We start from the raw sequence: 19,541 nt of genomic DNA on the forward strand, positions 1-19,541 counted from the left end.
GCTATGGTAACAAGGATTTATGCAAGCACTCGGCATCGTAAAACTTCCCCAGATGACTGAGAGCTAAGTCACCACCACACGTGCACCGTATAGCCCCAGACAGTGGTCACTGGGGAAGGGAAGGAGGTACACTCTACTTAGGGGTAGATGACAAATGCTGTGACTCTGCCAAGGGCCTCAGGGGAAAGAAAGGCTTGGAAGCAGCCGGCCACTTTGGGAAGGATACATTTTCCCCTATCATTAGAGCAGAGAGAGGAGTGTGTGCGTGGACGGTCAACAGGGAGGGAGCCAGCTTGGGCATCTCTTTTCTTTCTCCTCCCTGTGGCCTGACAATGCCCGTCTGTCTTGGCTTCCCACCATTGGTAAATACCTCATAGCCTCCTCTGGCCTCGTGGGCTGAGTGGCGGGGAGGGAGGAGGGGGGCAAGCAGTCATTTATCACTGTCAGGAGATGTGCTGCACATAGCAGGGCAGGCTTTCTTCCCTGCTGCTCCTGCAGCTAGAGCTGCAAATCCTGAAAAGATGCAGAACATGCACATCGCAAATAACCACTCATCATCTTGGCTCTGGGAGCCCCCGAAATGGTCTTTCCCCATGTGAGGGTGACCCACTCCGACTCCAGCTCCAGGTTCCGCTGGAGCTTAGAACATGAGGACTTTTTCGGGTGCCAGTTCCCTGCCCCGGCCGATGCCCATCCTGGACAACTGGTAGGGTTAAAACTCTCTAAAATGACATCCAAGCCCCTCCTTTCTCTGCAAAGTCAGATCTCCAGATTGCTTTCAGCAATCAGGCTGCTGCCAAGGTGGCCCATGATCATTAAGTTAGAAAACACAAGTTGCTGGGAGGAAATTAATACCAGGTTTAACTAGGGAAAGGCCCGCTTTCTTGTGAAGTAATTATAAAATTAAAACGTGCTATTTCTTGGGTGTGTTTAAAAAGCCTCCCCGTGAGGTCTGTGGCCCAATAGTCATGTCTGGATCTGCACCAAGACGGGACTGAGAAATCCTTTGGTGCTCCAACAATGCTTGCTAGTCAAGAGACACCTGCAGGTAGGTTTCCAAAGATTGGGTTAAAAGTAATTAAAAACAAAAAGAGAGAAAAGGACAGGGTTTGAAATCTCCAATTACTCTTTAAAACTCAAGAGCCGGGCTGTTGTAGAAAACGCAGGCTCTCTGAGTAAGATTAATAATGCTGAGCTAATTAGACCCACAGGCATGGCCAAGGTATAAATTCAGGCCCAAAAGAGGGACAGTGTCCCTTTAAAAACTGCCTGGGGATCAGTGGAAAAGCTAATGAGGAGCGTCAGTCGGGGCTGCTTTAATAGGTGGTCCTCGGAGGATGGAGTCTGGGGTTTCTCTAACAGGGCTTCTGTGCTTGATTCAATAAATCAATTTATATCATATGCGGGCGCGGCTCTGCAGTTGGCTTCATAAAGCATTCTGTGGCATTTCTCAATCTGCTTCTCCACTTCCCTGTCAGCTTGCCTGAATGTGCTGTTGGAGGGCCCTGAAAAGAACAGCAAAGAATAAGATAGAAGCCCCATCTACAATATTTGTAAAGCTCGACCCAGGAGCTCCAGACCATGCTTGGGGCTGCCTCCAGTGAGTTTCCTTCCAGGAAATGTTTGGATTACTGGTAAGAAGCCCGGTGCTGTGGGGCTGTGGCTCTCATCCCTACGTCGGCTTCCAGGATGCATATGGAGAATAAGGTTCACCCCCAAACAGCAAGGAAAGAAAGGGCTGGAAGTGAAGCTGCTTTTTAAATCGGATCCTCAGGGTCTGAAATGCTCCCCGCAAGACGTAGAAGGAAAAGCAAGAGGAACAGAAGTGCCAATGGCAGGCCCGGGGTGAGGGAGGCAGGCCACTGAGCAGGGGGCAAAGGAAGCGGGTCTTCCTTCAGGCTCGCCAGCAGGCTTGCCACGGAGCGACCACTGGCCATGAGCTGTCCCTGAATACGGTGACTGATGCCTCTGAAGGGTGAAGCCAACTCCGAGGCTAGGAGTGGGGCCAGAGGCCACCAGATGTGACTGTGCCATTCCGCTTACTCGCCCTGTCTGTGCTCGGCGGCCTTTTTGTTTTTTTGAAGCCCTTGCCATTGGGATGCTCAGTTACAGACAGCTTCCTGCATGTCCTCCCCTGCCCTCAACTCGACCCGCCCCTCCCACCGCCTGGAGAGCAGGGCCGTCCGTGGAACTGTGATGCCGGCCGTGCTGTCTGCACTGTCCAGGTCAGCGGCCACGAGCCCCGGTCGGCTACCAAGCAATTGGGATGCAGCGAGTGCGACCTGGGGAAAGAATTTTTTTAAAAATTTTATTTAATTTCCAGTAATATAAATTTAAATGGCCACATGTGGCTGGTGGCTACTGGGCTGGAGAGCACTCAGACCAGAAACGGTATTTCCTTGGCCTTAGCAAAAAATAGCGAGTACTGAAAAGGAGAAAATGGTGGCTGACCTCGCTCTGCTCCCAGTGGAAAAATCTCTGATTTGCTCATAGTTTTAAAGGAAATACAGGAGGGGAAAACTGCCCTGATGTGTCATCAAGTTAGAGTCCTAAAGAGTTAAGGGCTGCGAAAGATCAAAATGAAAGGTTACCATCACTGGAAGCTTTCTAATGGAATTGGTCTCTTCCAGAAGCTCTGAAGAGCAGAGCAAAACCCAACCGCCACCAGACACAGAGGCTGGCGCGGCGAGGGGCAAAGGAAGCATTTTGCAAATGAGAGAACGAGGCGCCCAGGGTTTGCCCAAGGCTCCAGGGTCTTGGCAGAGCAAGGGCCAGCACCCGGGGAGCCTCGCTCTCAAAGCTGTAAACTCTGTACTAACTAAGCCAGGCCGTCTCGGGTTACAGGTCCAGGCTGTTCTCTGAAATGAGACCATCATAAACGTTAGAGAGGCTTTGCTTAAGGAAAGAATTCTGGTGTACTTTACTCATAACCAGAACCATCTGGAAGCAATCTCGCATTCACACGATGGACTTCTCTTCCTCTCTGGCCCCGGCTCTGTACAAATCCCATCAGGCCAGGAACAGCTGCTGGAGGACGTGGCCGGACGCCAGGGCTGTGGCTGCAGCCCCCCCTCCACAAATGTTCTCCTGCTTCCCCCCCCCCCCCCCCCCCCCCACGTGCCTGGACCTAGCGCACGACCAACGCTGATCCCACGTGAGAAGGCGAAGTCGCCAGCAGGCCCGGCAGCAGGACTTGGTGCCACCAAGGCAGCTGTGGGGGGCTGTGGTTTCCACCCGGCGACAGAGGTGCTCGCGGCCAACTGAGGCCCGAGGTGGCTCGGGGGCCGCGGGTCGGGACACGGGCCTGGCGCTCCGGCAGCCAACACAGGCCTGGCACCCGGGCAGGGACTCCAGCGACAGCAGCTCAGGCCCCCCACCCCCCCGGCGCTGGGGCCCTGACAAGGCCGCGAGGCGGTGAAGGGGAGACGCCGGCAGCCTCGTGAGGGGCCTGGCGGCCACAACCCTGGGCCCCCCGGGCCCATCAGGAGGCGGCGGGCTCCTGGCTGGTGAGGACACCGGGCCCCGGCTGGCGCTGCCCCCGCTGCAGACGCTCCTCCGGCGACAGCAGGCGGCCCTGGCTCCCGGGGCTCCCAGCCACCTGGACACCCCGAAGGCCGCGCAGGCTCGTAGGGGCAGCTGGAGCCTCCGGCAGGAACCAGAGGTCAGGGCCTCAGCAGCTCCTGAGGCTTCGCTCATCACCCCCCTCGCTTAAAGGACTGTCAGCAGACACAGACCGGGGTGGGGGGGGGGGGGGTGGGGGGGGGGTGCTGCTTCGCTTTATGTCCCCGCTCAAAGCTGGGTGATTCCGTCTCGCCTTACCCTGGAAGGAAACAGGGCTGCCGAATGTGCAGGAAGAGCTCTCGGGGCTCGGAGCCCTGTGACCTAGGCCTCGGGCTGGCCCCCTGCCCGCAGAGCTGAGCCAACTCCCTGGAGCTCAGCGTGCTCCGCTGCAAAACGGGCGCAGAGAAGAGGAGCCCTCCGGCATCGGGCGGCCCGGCACAGTCACCGGCCAACAGTGGGTTCACATCCCAGCTTCTCCCACCTTACGGGGCACTGAAACGGGGCCTCGCTGCCCCGGTCTTCTCGTCTGTGACACACACCTGGCTCCCAGGACCAGTCACTCTGAGGAATCCCCGATGGCTCTCATCAGCCTAAGCATCAGGTGGGCCCACTGCTGCCCTGAGGAGCGGGGCTGCGTGGGGGAGAAGAGCCTTTCCATCACAACTAGGTATTTACTACACGGATTATAGGGCTTCGAATTAGGCGAACCCTTGATTTGCAGGAGGGCTTCCAAAAAACAAGGATGTGGGCCAAGGCTCACGCTGAAGCCCAGAGACATAAAGGGACATGGCAAGGACCCATGTCCTCAGGCGTGCCACATCCCAAATACTCACCAGACCACCTTCAACCAATCCCAACAACCTGGTGGTCATGTAAGGCGTTTGTGGGAGACGAGCCACCTTCTCTGCCTTCATGAGACCTTCATTCATGTCCCTTTCTACAGAATTGATTTGCCAGCTCTCCTCTTTCTAGAGACAATTCGGAAAGGCAGCAAAGCATGATCGCACGGTGTGTTTGTCTGAAGTCCTCAAAGATAACTGCTAGATCTGAGGTTCCTCATGAGAGGTTAAAAAAAAGGAATCCATTAGAGTTGAGGGAGGGAGTTTCCATAAGCAGAGGTCTAGCTTGGTTCTACACGTCCCCATGCATTCCAGGAAGATCTGGAGATCCCTCCTTTTCCCTAAGTGTCAATTTCAAGACAAAAGAACAGATAGAAAATACACGGAGAGACACAGAGACGTCTGCGCCACGTCGCAGCTGGAGCCAACAGCCACGCAGGGAACCGTGCGGAGACAAATCAGCAAACCGCGTCTGACTGAAGCCGTTCTCAGTCCTGGCTCCTAAATTATTTGGGGCCTTCTGTGGAGTTCCATGCATTACACACAGCTTATTTATGGAAAGGCTTATTTTCTTAGGATCATGCTAACACTGTGTGTGTGTGTGTGTGTGTGTGTAAGAGCGAGCAAGAGACTGTGTACGCACAGAGTTGGATGTAATCTAGTCCTCAAACTTATCTACATTTTAAAAATCATAAAATGGGGGTAATCTTTAGCCATTTGTTTACCCAGTGTGTTCTGACTGCATAGATGTAATTTGCCTTCTGGCACAGAGAGAACACACAACAGCCGTGCCTCACGCTTACCCATCTCAGAGGCCAGCAAGCTCCTTGTTCCCACCCTTCCCGGCCCCGCCCCCCTCACCTGCAGTCACTCCCACCTTTTCCCTCCTTTCTGCCAGGGAGTAATCTCGGCCCAGGCACTGTCCCCCGCCTCCCCGGGGATTACAGACCAGCCGAAGGGACCTATTTGAACAGGTAACTGGATTAATTAAGGACTTAACCCCGCTCACATTCAGTCCTGGGCTAAATCATCTAGTTTCTTGTTCATTTCCCTCCTCTGTTTTCTGCTTCCATCCCTCTATCTGGCCCCTGAGACATCACATACGTTTTCCTTTTTTCTTTTCTTTTCTTTTCTATATTGATTTATTTAGGGGCACCTGGGTTGCTCAGTCAGTTAAGCGTCTGCCTTCATCACGCCTTCAGGTCATGATCCCATGAGAGCGAGAGAGAGCGGGGAGGGGCGGAGGGAGAGAAGCAGACTCCCGGCTGAGCGGGGAGCTGGATTCCAGGACCCTGAGATCATGACCTGAGCCGAGATCAAGAGTCAGACACTTAGCTGAGATCAAGAGTTGGACACTTAACCGACTGAGCCACCCCGGGCCCTTCACGTACGTATTTCTCTGCTGGTTTTCTCCTGGGTACCTGAATCTGCTTTCTCTCTTCGTTCTCCTTCAAACTCCTTAGGACTGCCTCCCCAGAATTGCTTTCATCATTCATTCTCCTCAGAAACACTCCAGCACAACCCAGAGCCTCCCACAGTAAATGTACTTCTCTGCCTGGCTTCCCTTATCCTCAATTACGTTCCCTTGATACCAACTCAGTCTGATTTCCCATAGACGCTCTCTTTCTTTTTGGCCCCATTCCTCATTGTCTCTCAAGTCCACTCTTTTTATGTGTTTGCAAGCCCTGGGATTCCTGACATGGGACGCCTTTCCTTCCAACATCCTAAACTCTGCAAAACCTAGACTAAACCCCACCACGCTTTTCCAAACCCTGGTAGCCCTCACCTTAACCTTCTCCGTAAAGAGTGCTGATACTGCCGATTCAATAAAAATGAACTTACAAAGAAAACCCAGTCGGGTAAGGGTAATGATTCTAGGGCACCAAAACTCCAGAACCTCAGAGCCGAAAGGGGGTGAACCCCTCCTGCCAAATCCAGTCCTGTTTTAAAACGGGGATGAATATTTTAAAGGCTTTGTGGGTCATACAGTCTCAGTTCCAACTAACCCAACCACCTTGGTGTACAGTGACGGTAGCCAAGATCAAACGTATATAAATGAATGCAGCTGTACCAAAAAAATTACTTACAGAAAGGGGCTGTGGGTGGAATTTGGCTTTGGGGCTATGGTTTGCCGACCCTGCACTAGAAGAAGCGTGGAGAGTGGGTAAAATCTTCTCTTTCGGATGGTAAAGGACAACTGGAAGTGCCCTAGACCAGCCCCTCATCTTCCCTGGGTAGCTCAACTGTTCCCTTAAGCTCCCTTAAGAATTTAGGAGTAGATTCCCAGCCTAGAAGTCACTACCATGAGAATTTGGGCTGAGACCATCTGTTACAGCTATTTTGATCAATGAAGAAGAGATACTGGAATCCACTCCTCCTTTGCCCATGCTGGAGATATGTATGTCAAGGAAAGAGTCTACTGGCCCGTCCTTCTTTCCTCCAGGCTGACAGGAGGCTCAATGGTCAGTACCTCCGGGCTAACAGCAAATCTTTACTGACACTTCTCTGCGCCAGACACTTCTCATCTTGTCCTTACGTCAATCCTATGACGGATATGTACTTTATATCGTACCTACTTTTCATATAGGAGAAACAGATGAGGTCTTAGTCAATGTCAGCCACTGATGCACTACAGAAACGATCTTGGTGCTTACATAGGTGTGTTGCGGGAGTAAGACCACCCCTGGCCAAGATGCTTAGCTCCATGTAAACGTGGAAAAATACTGAAGATGGTTCATTACCTCTAGCCCTTACAATGACCCCTCAAGGAGGATTTTTTCCACTTTATTCATGGAAAATTAGGCTCCTAGGGGTTATGTAGTTTACCCAACTCTGCCTATTTAGAAAGATTGGAGTTAGGATTCAAATCCATTCCAGTCTGGCTCAATAAACTGTTAGCCCATTCCTTCGAGTCCCCTGACCTAAAAACTAAAGTGTTTTAAAAGCCTCAAAAATGCTTGCTCATACGAAGTGAGGAATTATGTCAACTTCGCGGGGTCCAGTGTCCCCAGAGAGGACCTCAGAGAAGCACAGAAGCAAACCCACACCGTGATTTGAGAATTGGCGCCCGGCAAACACAGCAGAAATGGCCAGAGCCCCTGTTCCTACACCACCAACCCAAGGTCTCCGGCTGCACTATTTGATCCAAACTGAGTAAATGGCTTTTTGGGGGTGGTGACGCTCCCCTCAGACACACTGTGGCAGTGCCGAGGCAGAGGGAGGCACGTTCTTACCAGCCTGTCATATTAAAGTCCCTGTAGAGCATCTTCTTTCCAAGTTCCTTTCTCTGTACTCTCCTTGGAAACTCCAAATGTGTGAACTCATTTCCCAGCAAGTGAGGCTGCATGAATGCCTAATAGCAAAAGAAAGGGGGGGGGAAAAAAACCACACACACATCTTTAGAAGGAAAAATAAGACTCGAATAATGTTTTGCAAATCAAGAGAGTCCATATTTCAAAAACAAGAAAACTGTTCTCCTACTTGAAGGGAAATAAATAGATGGGCCAGTCTACAAGTGGAGTATTAGCAAATAATCACCAACTGCACTTATAAAGGGATGTACCAATTTCATTTTCATAGGATAAATTAATTGCAATCAGAGATAGGGATCACTGACACCAAAAGGACAAGAAACAGTTTCTCCAAAAATTCACTTTTTAATTCAAACCCAAGATCATTTCATTTTCCTGAATGGTACGTTGTTGCAGCAAGAAAGCTCACCCTGACTCTCCTCCGTGGCTCTGTCTGCTGTCCTCCCACTCCCACTCTCGGCGACCACGGCCTCGCCTTTGGAACCCACCTAGGAATCTCTACATGGACACAATGGCCCAGGAGAGCAGGTTGGGGCTGATACACCAGACGGGAATTTTCTGTTGGACTCCCTCCATTTTGCTCTGCAGTAATTTGATCATGTAATTGGAAGACGATTCCAGAGCAGATGGCTTCTTCCCCTCCCCCAAATCTCTGTTCACACTACAAAAGTCTTGAGCAAACAGCCACTTAGGGAATTGCTTTGAAACAACAAACAGTCTCATTGTCACGTTCGAAATTCGAATCCAGCTATCCAAGAGATGAAATGCTCAAGCCTGAACTTCCCTGCTCCAGGGCCACACACCATAAGCAAACTTGCATTGAAGCTTCCCCACCAAGCTGTGCGCCTGCTTATTAGCAGCGTGGTGGAATGGATCCTTTCTCTTCCGCCCTCCCTCTCTCCTCTTTTTTTTTTTTTTTTTTGGAAAGGAAGAGTGGTCAGAGCAAATCATGACCCGGCCCCGTAGGAAAGCAAGGGATCCCTGCCACAGGACAGATGGCCATGTCCTCCATCTACTGGAAATAGGCATCTCCCCCAGCCTCTTTCCCGGACCTGACCCTGGCAGATCTGCGATTCTCATGGTGGTTTGGAGGCTTAGTTGGACACTGGTCATCCCAAGTAAGTGTGTTAGGAATCAAAGGAAGCAAGCTGAATTGTCACCAGGGTGGCTAGACTGGGCCAGATAATGGAATTCTGAGCAGGTCTGGAGACATGGCAGGACAATACTGAGAAGAGGAAGCATCTTTACTGTCTGCTGTAGCCCCCAAAGTTTCCAGGTCTGGCAGGAATTCTAGAACATCTTTGAGGGGCTCTGAAACCTCTGTGAGGGATGAGGGTTGGGATGCTGATGAATATCAAGGACACTTAAACACTGAGTTTTACGGAGAAGGAAGGAAGGAAGGAAGGAGGGAGGGAGGGGGGGAGGGAGGGAAGAAAACTAATACTAGGGCAGGTCAGTGGTATGGGCTTTGGTGATGTGGACTTGGGTTTGAATCCATGTTCTGCATTGATAAGCTGTATGATTTTAGTTGGTGATGAAGCTTCTGGAGCCTCAGTTTCTTAATCTATCTGAGATTAATTGTCTCTTTATCTCACACTTTCAATAATTAAATGAACACACTTATCATAGTTGTCCATGCTCGTAAAAAATTATTATACCTATCTAATGATCACTGAACCCTATTACCTCCTAAGTATGATATGTCCTTTGTGAGCTCTCATTTCACACTCCTGACAACCTTACAACGTGGAACCGGCTACAAAATCTGTGGGGCCCAGTGCAAAATGAAAATATGGAGACTGTTCAAAATTAAGACTTTCTAGACAGCAACAGCAGAGCGCTGAACCATGTGTAGGGCCCCGTGTGACTACAGGAGTCACACACCCAGGACACCAGCTGTACTGATCAAAGGAGCAGAGGCATAAATAGTCAATGAGCAGCAGCATCTACAATGTACCCTTTATCATCCCTTAGGACCGTGGGACTCCATCAGCATGACATTTATGTCTACACCTAACTCCCCAAGCTGGTCAAACACTGACTTAGGGGTTACCATATACGAGGCACTTGATATACTTGTTATGACCTCAACAATCCTACAAAGCACATGTCATAGACTCAATTTACATATGAGGAAATGAAGATCCAGAGAACTTAAAGTTTCTATTTTTTTTTTTAAAGATTTTTACTTATTTATTCATGAGAGAGAAAGAGAGAGAGAGAGAGAGAAGAAGAGACATGGGCAGAGGGAGAAGCAGGCTTCCTACAAGGAGCCTGATGCAGGACTCGATCCCAGGACCCTGGGATCATGCCCTGAGCCGAAGGTAGACGCCCAACTGCTGAGCAACCCAGGTGTACCAGATCCAGAGAACTTAAAAACACCCAGCCCAAGGTTATCAGCCAGGCCTGGGTGGATTCAGAGCCTGAGCTTAATATCATGTCCATAATACCCATTCCAACCCTTTAACCTGCTCATACATTTACAAAAAACAAGAAATGGGCAAAAGGCCTACGAAACTGTTGCTCCTGGACCATGGTAAGTCTGGATTGCCAATAGGTACCTATGAGGACCCAGTGAACCAAAAATTACAGATCTGCACACAGCTTGGTCATAAGGATGTTCCTGAAGTAGCTAGAAGAAATCCTTTAAGAGTAGAAGAGATTAAATAAATGAGTGAAAATCTAGGCAAAGGAATCCTAGGTATCATTTATACTGACACTACAGAAAAGACATAATGACATGGAAAGAGTGGATGTATTTGTAAAAAGCAGGTCATCGAACAATATATGTCAGTGAGCATGTGTGTGTACGTGGGTATGAGCTCACATAAGTTGTGTCACATGTACACGGATCCACACAGGAGACACATACATACATACAAGGGAACGTGTGTATACAGATACAGGTGAACGCACACATATATATTAACGAACAGGTTAGGATCCAAAGGCCATTTCTAGGGCAGCCCAGGTGGCTCAACGGTTGAGCGTCTGCCTTTACCCAGGGCGTGATCCTGGGGTCCCAGGGTCGAGTCCCACATTGGGCTCCCTGCATGGGGCCTGCTTTTCCCTCTGCCTGTGTCTCTACCCCTCTCTCTGTCTCTCATGAATAAATAAAATCTTTAAAAAAACAAAAAACAAAGGCCATTTCTAAGTATGTTTCTTGACAGACGCAAGTGACCAAGAGGGGTAAGTAAATGTGCAGCCTTCCAGGGACTCTGTCCCCTTGCTAAGAGGATGAGCGGCCCTTGGACGGTGCTGTTACTGGGTACCGCCTTATCCTTCTTGGGGGTCCACACTGGGTGGTATGCATTGCTGGATGACCTGCTGAGGCAGACGTCTGCAAAGCAGCTGGGGACTCCCGAGCGGCTGGCTCTCTGCAGGGGCCACCTGCCCTCTCCCTGCGAGGATGAGCAGCACAGAGCGGCCTTAAGTCCAACGGTTCGGTGACATCTGCAGCCGCTTCATGTGCAGAGGCCTTCAGGGTTTCAAACCACTTGCTTTCCCCCCATTCTGACAACAGGCTAATGTGTTTTAACAATTCTAAGACGCCCTTTATTAGAGGGGCCATTATTTTATTACCCTTAAGAAAGGGGGAAAAGGTGCCAATTAAACTATGTCTAGTACTTTCTTGCTACTTCAAATTTTTATTTTGTTCTTTTTGAATGAGCTCCTTCAGACTTAGATGAATTTTTAAAAAATATATCAGTCTGAGGGATATTTAAGAAGAATATACAGGTGAAGAAGTATATTGGCTAAGGTTTTCCAAAATGTTTTTTACCTTTAGAATCCAACTGCTCATCCGTTTTCAACTCCGAGTCCCTAATGTTCATGATTTTTCCACACAGCAGTAGCCTGTGTTTCATTGGAGCACTGGTGATGCAACCTTCCTTAATCCACCGAAGAACTACAAGCCTCAGAACCAGGGGTGCAAAGTTCTTAAGTCAGCTGCAATTATCTAGAGCTTGCTTACTTCTAACTCTCACTTCAGGAATGTGCCTCAACAAGTCAGATTGACACCTCCAAGCCCCTCTGCACAACCACAAGAATCCAAAGAGGCTTAAGAGTGCTTCCTTTTTGTCTGCAGGGTTTTCTTCTAAGCTGCTGGATGCCCACTCTGCAAGTCTGGTGCTGCTCTTTTGATGTCTGCACACGCCCAGGAGAGGACATCCATGTCATGCCTGCCACTTGGCTGACAGCACCAATCAGTTGTAAAATATCCTGACTTCAGATATGTCAAAAGGTGAAAAAGAAAGTGCCTTTCAGCTCTGAAGAAATACTGTAATATTCATCCTCCACTGATACTGATCTTAAAACCTTAGGTTTCTCTACATCTACGTGGTTATTTTTTTTCTTCTCTAATTGTCCCAGCACATTGCACATGACACAGGACATATTTTCTGCCACAATTATGCCCACTATCGAATTTACCTGTATTCCATGTGTACCTATGACCTGTTATTTAGATTTTTAAAAAATCACCATCCGTATCCTAATTTTAGGTTCCCTTCTTACCAGCAATTTCAATACGTGCTATTATTGTATCTGTCAGACCGGATGGGGTTACTGGTGCTCAAGAAAAACCTCAAGAACTAAGTACAACAAGTAGAGCAAAGAGGTAGTTGATTGATAAAAAATGAGATGCTGCAATAACTATGGGACACATACCTGTTGGTTTTTCAGAGGAAAACATACTTGTGCTCATTTGCATATCTTTTCCTGTAATACTCATGAAAGTTTACGTATTTCGTCTTAGTTATTAGGTTGGCTGGTCTACTGAAGTACCACAGCCTGGGGGTTTGAACACTATCTGGAGGCTAGGAAGTCCAAGATCAGGGGGCCAGCAGATTCACAGCCTGGCTTGCAGACTCCAGCTTCTTCCTGCATCTCACACGGGCTTTCCTCTGTCTCTCTTGGGACAATAATCAGCTCTCTGGGGTCTCTTCTTCTCAGGACAGTAATCTTATCTGATGAAGACCCTACTCTTGTGATCTCATTTAACCTTAATTCCTTCTGTAAAGGTCCTGTTTCCAAATTTAGCACTCTGGGTGGTACGGCTTCAACATAGTTTTATTGGGGTGGGGGGTGGGGTAGTGGCACACTCAGTCCAAAACGTGATCTTCTACGTATGTGTTTGTGTAAGTACATATGCTCGGTCATCTAAATGTCAGAAAATATTATGACGGGTTTCTTTTTAACGTATCTGTATTTATGACTCTACTGTTTGACATGGATTACTATTTGAAAAAACCTAAAAATCATTATTTTTTATTTTTGCTTAGTTTAAGTTTCTATCTTAATTCCAGTATTAATATATAGTGTTACATTAGTTTCAGGTGCACAATATAGTGATTCAGCAATTCTATATAGTACTCAGAGCTCATCACAGGTGCCCTCCTCAATCCCCCTAACCACCTCCCCTCTGGTAACCATCAGCTTGTTCTCTATAGTTAGTTTATTGGTTTTTCTCTTTTTTTCCTTTGCTCATTTGTTTCTTAAATTCTTAGCATAATACTTTCTAGCTTCATCCATGTCATTGCAAATGGCAAGATTTCATTCCTTTTTATGGCTGCATAATATTCGCGCATGTGTGTGTGTATCACATCTTCTTTATCCATTCATCATCTATCACTGGACACTTGGGCTGCTTCCATAATTTGGCTATTGTAAGTAATGCTTCTCCATAGAGGTGCATCTATTCCTCTGACTTAGTGTTCTTGTATTCCTTGGGTAAATACCCAGTAGTGTGATTACTGGGTCATGGGGTAGCTCTATTTTTAATTTTGAAGAACCTCCATACTGTTTTCCAGAGTGGCTGCACCAGTCAGCATTCCCACCAACAGTGGAAAAGGGTTCTCTACATCCTCACCAATACTTGTTCTTCTTTGTGTTGTTGATTTTAGTCATTCTGACAGCGTGAGGTGGTATCTCATTGTAGTGTTGATTTGCATTTCCCTGATGATGATGTTGAGCATCTTTTCATTTGTTGAGCATCCTTTGTTGATGTTGAGCATCTTTTCATTTGTCTGTTTGGTGATCTGTATGTCTTCTTTGGAGAAAACGTCTGTTTGTGTCTTCTGCCCATTTTTTAATTGGATTATTTGGGGTTTTTTTGGGTGCTGACTTGTAGAAGTTCTTTATATATTTTGGATATTAACCTTTTACTGGATACATCACTTGCAAACATCTTCTCCTATTCTGTAGGTTGCCTTTTTGTTTTGCTGTTTCGTTCCCTGTGCAGCTTTTTATTTTGATGTAGTCCCAATAACAGAACCTAGTTTTTAAAGTTCTAAAAATTCAGAAAATTGCTGAGAGGAGCTTCACTGTCCCTCGTTATTCCAATAATTTGAGGGAGAGCTAACATCACTGGGAAGGACCAACCAAGCTCCAATGCAGGAGACGCTGAAGCCCACTGCTTTCCTCAGCAGAGACATTTTATTCTCAGAAACAGAGTGGGCCACAACTAGGCAACTCAGAAAAACTTCTCAGATGTTGTGCAGCATTCAAGTAACACAACTGGTTAGTGTTACTTCGTTAGAGCTGGCCTGTCCCACCAGAGGCATCACTCACATCAGCATTCTGGAATCTCGAGCCTTGAAAGTGATTTTACTTTGAATTCAATGGAAGCAAAATACCCAAAGTGTAAAGACCGTAAAATGTAGGTTTAAGAACTTGTTAGGTTCCTCTCAGCAACAAAGTCCAATGATTTCCAAACTTACAAGGTTCTCAGATAATTCTGGCATGTTTTACTCTACTGCTCATACCTGGGCAGCTCATAAATAGGTATAGAGGACTACTGTCCTTTCCTAAGGGACATTTCATAGGGATGTTGGCCTATTAAAAATGTGGGCCCTAATGGGATAAAAATCCAGGACAAGAGAACAAGAATACATTAAGATCCCTACAAAATAAAAATTCTGGACACTCTCCCTAATTCTTTGTTTTTCTGACATGCTGGATATATCTTAGTTTTTTCTCTATGATGACGGTATTTGGACATATGTTAAAACATCTGCATGGCGATGCAAGTAGTACCGGCAACACTTAAATACATTCATTATTATTAAACCTTAGCTATACACCAGACCCCAGCATAGCACCTAACACAGTGAAGACTCCAAGTAAGTATTTGCTGGAAGAATGACAACAAAACATTCTGACCTGCTCTACACAATTACGTTTGGTAATTAAACTTTATAAAACAATACAACATAGCTTTCCATTTTTTGAATAAATTGAAACTCCGGTCTATGGCACAGAAAAACAATCTTGGACACATATTACCGTATTTCGGATTTAGTTAAACTTTTTATAATTCGATAGATATCTTCTTATAAAACCACACGTGTGTGGGTGCAGTTATAGCATTTAAAACCTCATGATAGGGGATCTCTGGGTGGCACAGCGGTTTGGCGCCTGCCTTTGGCCCAGGGCGTGATCCTGGAGACCCGGGATCGAATCCCACGTCAGGCTCCCGGTGCATGGAGCCTGCTTCTCCCTCTGCCTGTGTCTCTGCCTCTCTATCTCTCTCTCTGTGCGACTATCATAAATAAATAAAAAAATTAAAAAAAAAAAGAGTCTCTTATAAAAAAATAAATAAATAAAAATAAAACCTCACGATATTTCACATTCCTAAGAACATTTAAATAATGTCATGTCTCTTCTCTACTTAATAAGCATGCTGACTGGAAACCTAGAAATGTATTTTATACTAAAATCCAATTTAAAGTGTGTTGGCCTGCTCCATGTAAAAAAAAGGACCACTTTTTATACCTCCATTTTAATCCTACAATTTGAGGCTCTCCCACAAGGCAGCGTAACAGAATGCTCCTAGGGGAGGGGAGGGGGTGGAGGTACAGTGGAGTTCATGCGTTGCTACAAATGACCCCTGGAAGGAAAGCTTGGTAACCACCGCCGCGACAAAACCAAAGTCCTTTAGGACTCTGGAGAGCACAGGTTTGCTAGAAATAGGGTAGGACATATCCTTGCCACTTAGTGTCTGGACAGCTAAGGAGAATAAACTTCTAGGCCTGGTTATGCTTGGCCGGAGCCAAGGACAGCTCATCTAGGGAATGATGCTGGAGTAACCTGCTGTGCCAAGCGGCAGCAGCACCAGAGATGGGGAAGGAGGATCAGGGGTCCTGGATGCTTTCCCCTCTAGTCTTGGGCAGAAACCAGCTGCAAGGGGACAGAAGTAAGCACTTACTGTGAAGAAACACAGCCACAGCATCCCAGTGGGAATCTGGGTCACAGAGGGATACAGCCATAATAGGAGGGGACAAGTCTGAAGGAGAGATGTCTTGTAGAACCTTCTAGGAAGCCTCCCATTAGAGCAGAGTGGGCGGGTAACCTGAACCCAGGTCGGCCTCACTTGGGAGCACACGGGTCTGAGCTCCACCCTCCAGGGCTGCATGAGAGCTCTGATGCCTTGGCAGGGCAGGGCGAGACCAGCGAGTGGAAGCCAGAACCCAGGACCAGAGAGTGGTATGTATGAAGGGTTAACGAGAGAAGACGGAGCACCACGCTTCCTGCGGACACTCAGGGAGTGAGCCCTGAGGTCACTCAAAATCGCCTGCTGGGAAACACACCTTGCTTACTTCTTTTAATAAAATTTCCTTCTGCTGTCTTGTGGTTACCTTGCCAGTAAGTAGCGCCAGCCAAGGAGAGGATTATCCCAGGTTTGGGGGTATCCAGCCAAAGGAATGCACGCCATGAACACATGAGCTCCTGTGTGCCAGGTATTGGGGGTGGGAGATTCAAAGAACAAAAAACGAGGTTCCTTTGTTCAGAGCTCATATACTAGTGGGGGACACTGAGGAAGGCTTATGGGCAGAAATGGAGCTATCCCCAGGGGCTATGGGATAGAGTGGGGTGCTCACTGGGTGGGTCAGAGAGAATCTGAAAAGCTGGGCATGGAAGGCATCCGGGGCCAGAGCAGCAAGAGCAGAGGCGAGGAAGTGTGAGGCAGCATGGGAGTAGAGGGGCTTTGCAGCTGCCCTAGAGAGAGAATCGACAGGTGGCAACAGGGTGCCTTCCTGGGGGCCTGTCCAGCCCGCTCAGCGTGGGCTCCTGCAGAGCCCCTGAGAAGGCTCCTTCTGAAAAGGGAACAGCCAGTTCAATAAAGTGCAAGTATTTCTGGTAAAAAACTTTTTGATGGAGTATAATATACACACAGTAAAGCAGACACCCCACCGACTGAGCCACCCAGGTGCCCCTAGGAAACTTTGTTATGAGCTAATTTTTTAAATGTTCAGACCTCTCAATATTTGAAAGGACATTATCAAAATGAGGATTTTCAGTATTTAACACAAATCCTAAAACAAGGAAAACAACAAACCCTGAGTAATCTCTCCTCTCTCTTGCCCTTAGGAGGGGAAAAGCTTGTCAGATTATATGAGGGGTGGATTGGAAGCTTTATATTTCAAGATGATTTTCCATGGTAGAAAGTCATGAATGAAATGAAATTAATAACATCAGCCAAGGGACGCCTGGGTGGCTCAGTGGCTGCCTTTGGCTCAGGGTGTGACCCCGGGGTCCTGGGATCGAGTCCCTCATTGCGCTCCTTGTAGGGAGCCTGCTTCTCCCTCTGCCTGTGTCTCTGCCTCTCTCATGAATCAATAAATAAAATCCTTAAACAAACAAACAAACAAACAAACAAAAACTAACATCAGCCAAGTCACTGACGGTCACACTGTGGGTCAAACGAGATGGCTCCTCCAGAGCCAAGGCTGGCTGCCTGACTTACAGTGCAGAAATAGAGTATTTTGGTTCGGGTTAAACAAAAGTGAAGGGAAAAATGTTAAATGGCTGAGATCTAAATATGTATGTGTTGGAGTCTTTCATAAAGAATTCTCTGTCTTAATTTATCCTTTAAAATCCCAAAGTAACAGGAACCAAGCTTATGTATATATGCCATTATAAAATTGAATATTGATAAAATTCTGTCTGGCTTACATGGATGTCAAGAAAGATTCACATTTAAATTTCTACATGGGACTGTACTGATCAACCAGAGAAAAGCATGCCCTTAAAATAACTCTAAAATTGTAAGATTTATAGCTTACGATAAAGGAGCCACATGGAAACTGGTATGCAAATGGATATATTAAACAAAATTGCCTAGATTTGTCAACTCTACAACAGTTTAATGTATAGAAAAAGGGGTAAAAAGTATTCATTTACATAAAACATATAAAGTTTCCATATTCATATGCTTAATGCTTTTTCCTCCCAAGTAAAAATCTGGGAAAGGAATTCATTTGAAGAGAGAACAACTCATGTCAGCAAAAAGAATGTGCCTGTATATCTTCAATCCCTTTGCATATGCAAATGGAATTTATAAATTTTATAAAAGGCCACAGAAGTAGTCCCAATGGCAGGACGGCCATACAAAAGTTCTTCATGTACAGTTAGATTTGAAACTAAGAGATTTTATTTTTGCCTCTGATCTAGGCACTACTGTAAGCACATTATAAATATTAACTCATTAGTCCTCATACCAATCACGGGAGCTCCTGTAATTATCTGATTTCACCAATGAAGGAACTGGAACAGAGAAAGCTTTTTATGCACAGCTAACTTTTGCCCTGGTAAACTTCAGTGACTGCTACGTACCTCTTTTTTTTTTTTTTTTTTAAGATTTTTTTTACTTATTCGTGACACACACACACACACACACACACACACACAGAGGCAGAGACACAGGCAGAGAGAGAAATATGTTCCCTGCGGGGAGCCCAATGTGGGACTTGATCCTGGGTCTCCAGGATCATGTTCTGAGCCAAAGGCAGACGCTCAACTGCTGAGCCACCCAGGCGTCCCTACACACCTCTTTCAGAGCATATTTAACTGTAACATTTTTAAAGGATGCATGACACTGTCTTGCTTCTTTACACTAAGATCAATTTTTAAGGGACCCTATGGACAGATGGCTCTGGCTTTATGTGTCCAACTTTTTATTCAGTATGTTGCAAGAGAGGGGTTTTAGAGAGCCTAAAGACTGTATGTGTGTAGCAACTGTGCAGAAAGACTGAGCTTTTTTAAGAATTAAAGGAGTTAGGGATACATTCTCATGGTTTTGTTTAGCTGTGCAGAATTCATTTTCTTAGGTCCGCACAGCGGGTTTGGAATAATACCTCAACACCAAGCCTCTGAGTCCTCCCAAACTGGAATAAACAAAACATCCATTTAATTTTTTTTTTATTTTTAAAGACTCTATTTATTTATTTGAAACAGGGAGAGAGAGAGGGCGAGCAAGCAGAGGGAGCGGCAGGCAAAGAGAGAGAGGGAGAAGCAGGCTCCTTCCTCGCTGAGCAGGGGGCCCGACCCAGGGCTCAATGCCAGGACCCTGAGTTGAAGAAGATGCTTAATGGGAGATCACGACCTGAGCTGAAGGCAGATGCTTAATGGGTTGGGCCACTCAGGAGCCCTACTGCATCCTGTTTTATTATTTATTTATTTATACATATTTTAAAGATTTTATTTATTTATTTACGATAGACAGAGAGAGAGAGAGAGAGAGAGAGAGAGAGAGGGGCAGAGACACAGGCAGAGGGAGAAGCAGGCTCCATGCGGGGAGCCTGACGTGGGACTTGATCCCGGGACTTCAGGATCGCGCCCTGGGCCAAAGGCAGGCGCTAAACCGCTAAGCCACCCAGGGATCCCCTGGCATCCTGTTTTAAAAGCAGGTTCAGAGTTAAGGAATATACTTCTTGGGAGCTAACTTTTGAGCATGACAAATCCGAAAAGCCAAGAGGTGCAACACTGTCCACCTTGAAACCTTTCCAAACCCAGCACCAGGGAAATACCACGCAAACAGAATCACACTCGG

At 47.0% G+C, this 19,541-nt stretch overlaps 1 protein-coding gene across 3 annotated transcripts in view; it reads right to left on the reverse strand.

The window, feature by feature from the left end:
* PPM1H (protein phosphatase, Mg2+/Mn2+ dependent 1H) overlaps positions 1–19,541 on the reverse strand; it is a 253,879-nt gene that overhangs the window by 61,220 nt on the left and 173,118 nt on the right. For all 3 annotated transcript variants that reach the window (XM_038549877.1, XM_038549879.1, XM_038549878.1), the window contains exon 6: positions 7,634–7,752. In XM_038549877.1, coding sequence (XP_038405805.1) covers positions 7,634–7,752 — 119 coding nt within the window. The remainder of the gene's footprint in view (positions 1–7,633; positions 7,753–19,541) is intronic.

This window comes from Canis lupus, chromosome 10 (assembly GCF_011100685.1).
Source record: "Canis lupus familiaris isolate Mischka breed German Shepherd chromosome 10, alternate assembly UU_Cfam_GSD_1.0, whole genome shotgun sequence".
Lineage (NCBI taxonomy): Eukaryota > Metazoa > Chordata > Mammalia > Carnivora > Canidae > Canis > Canis lupus.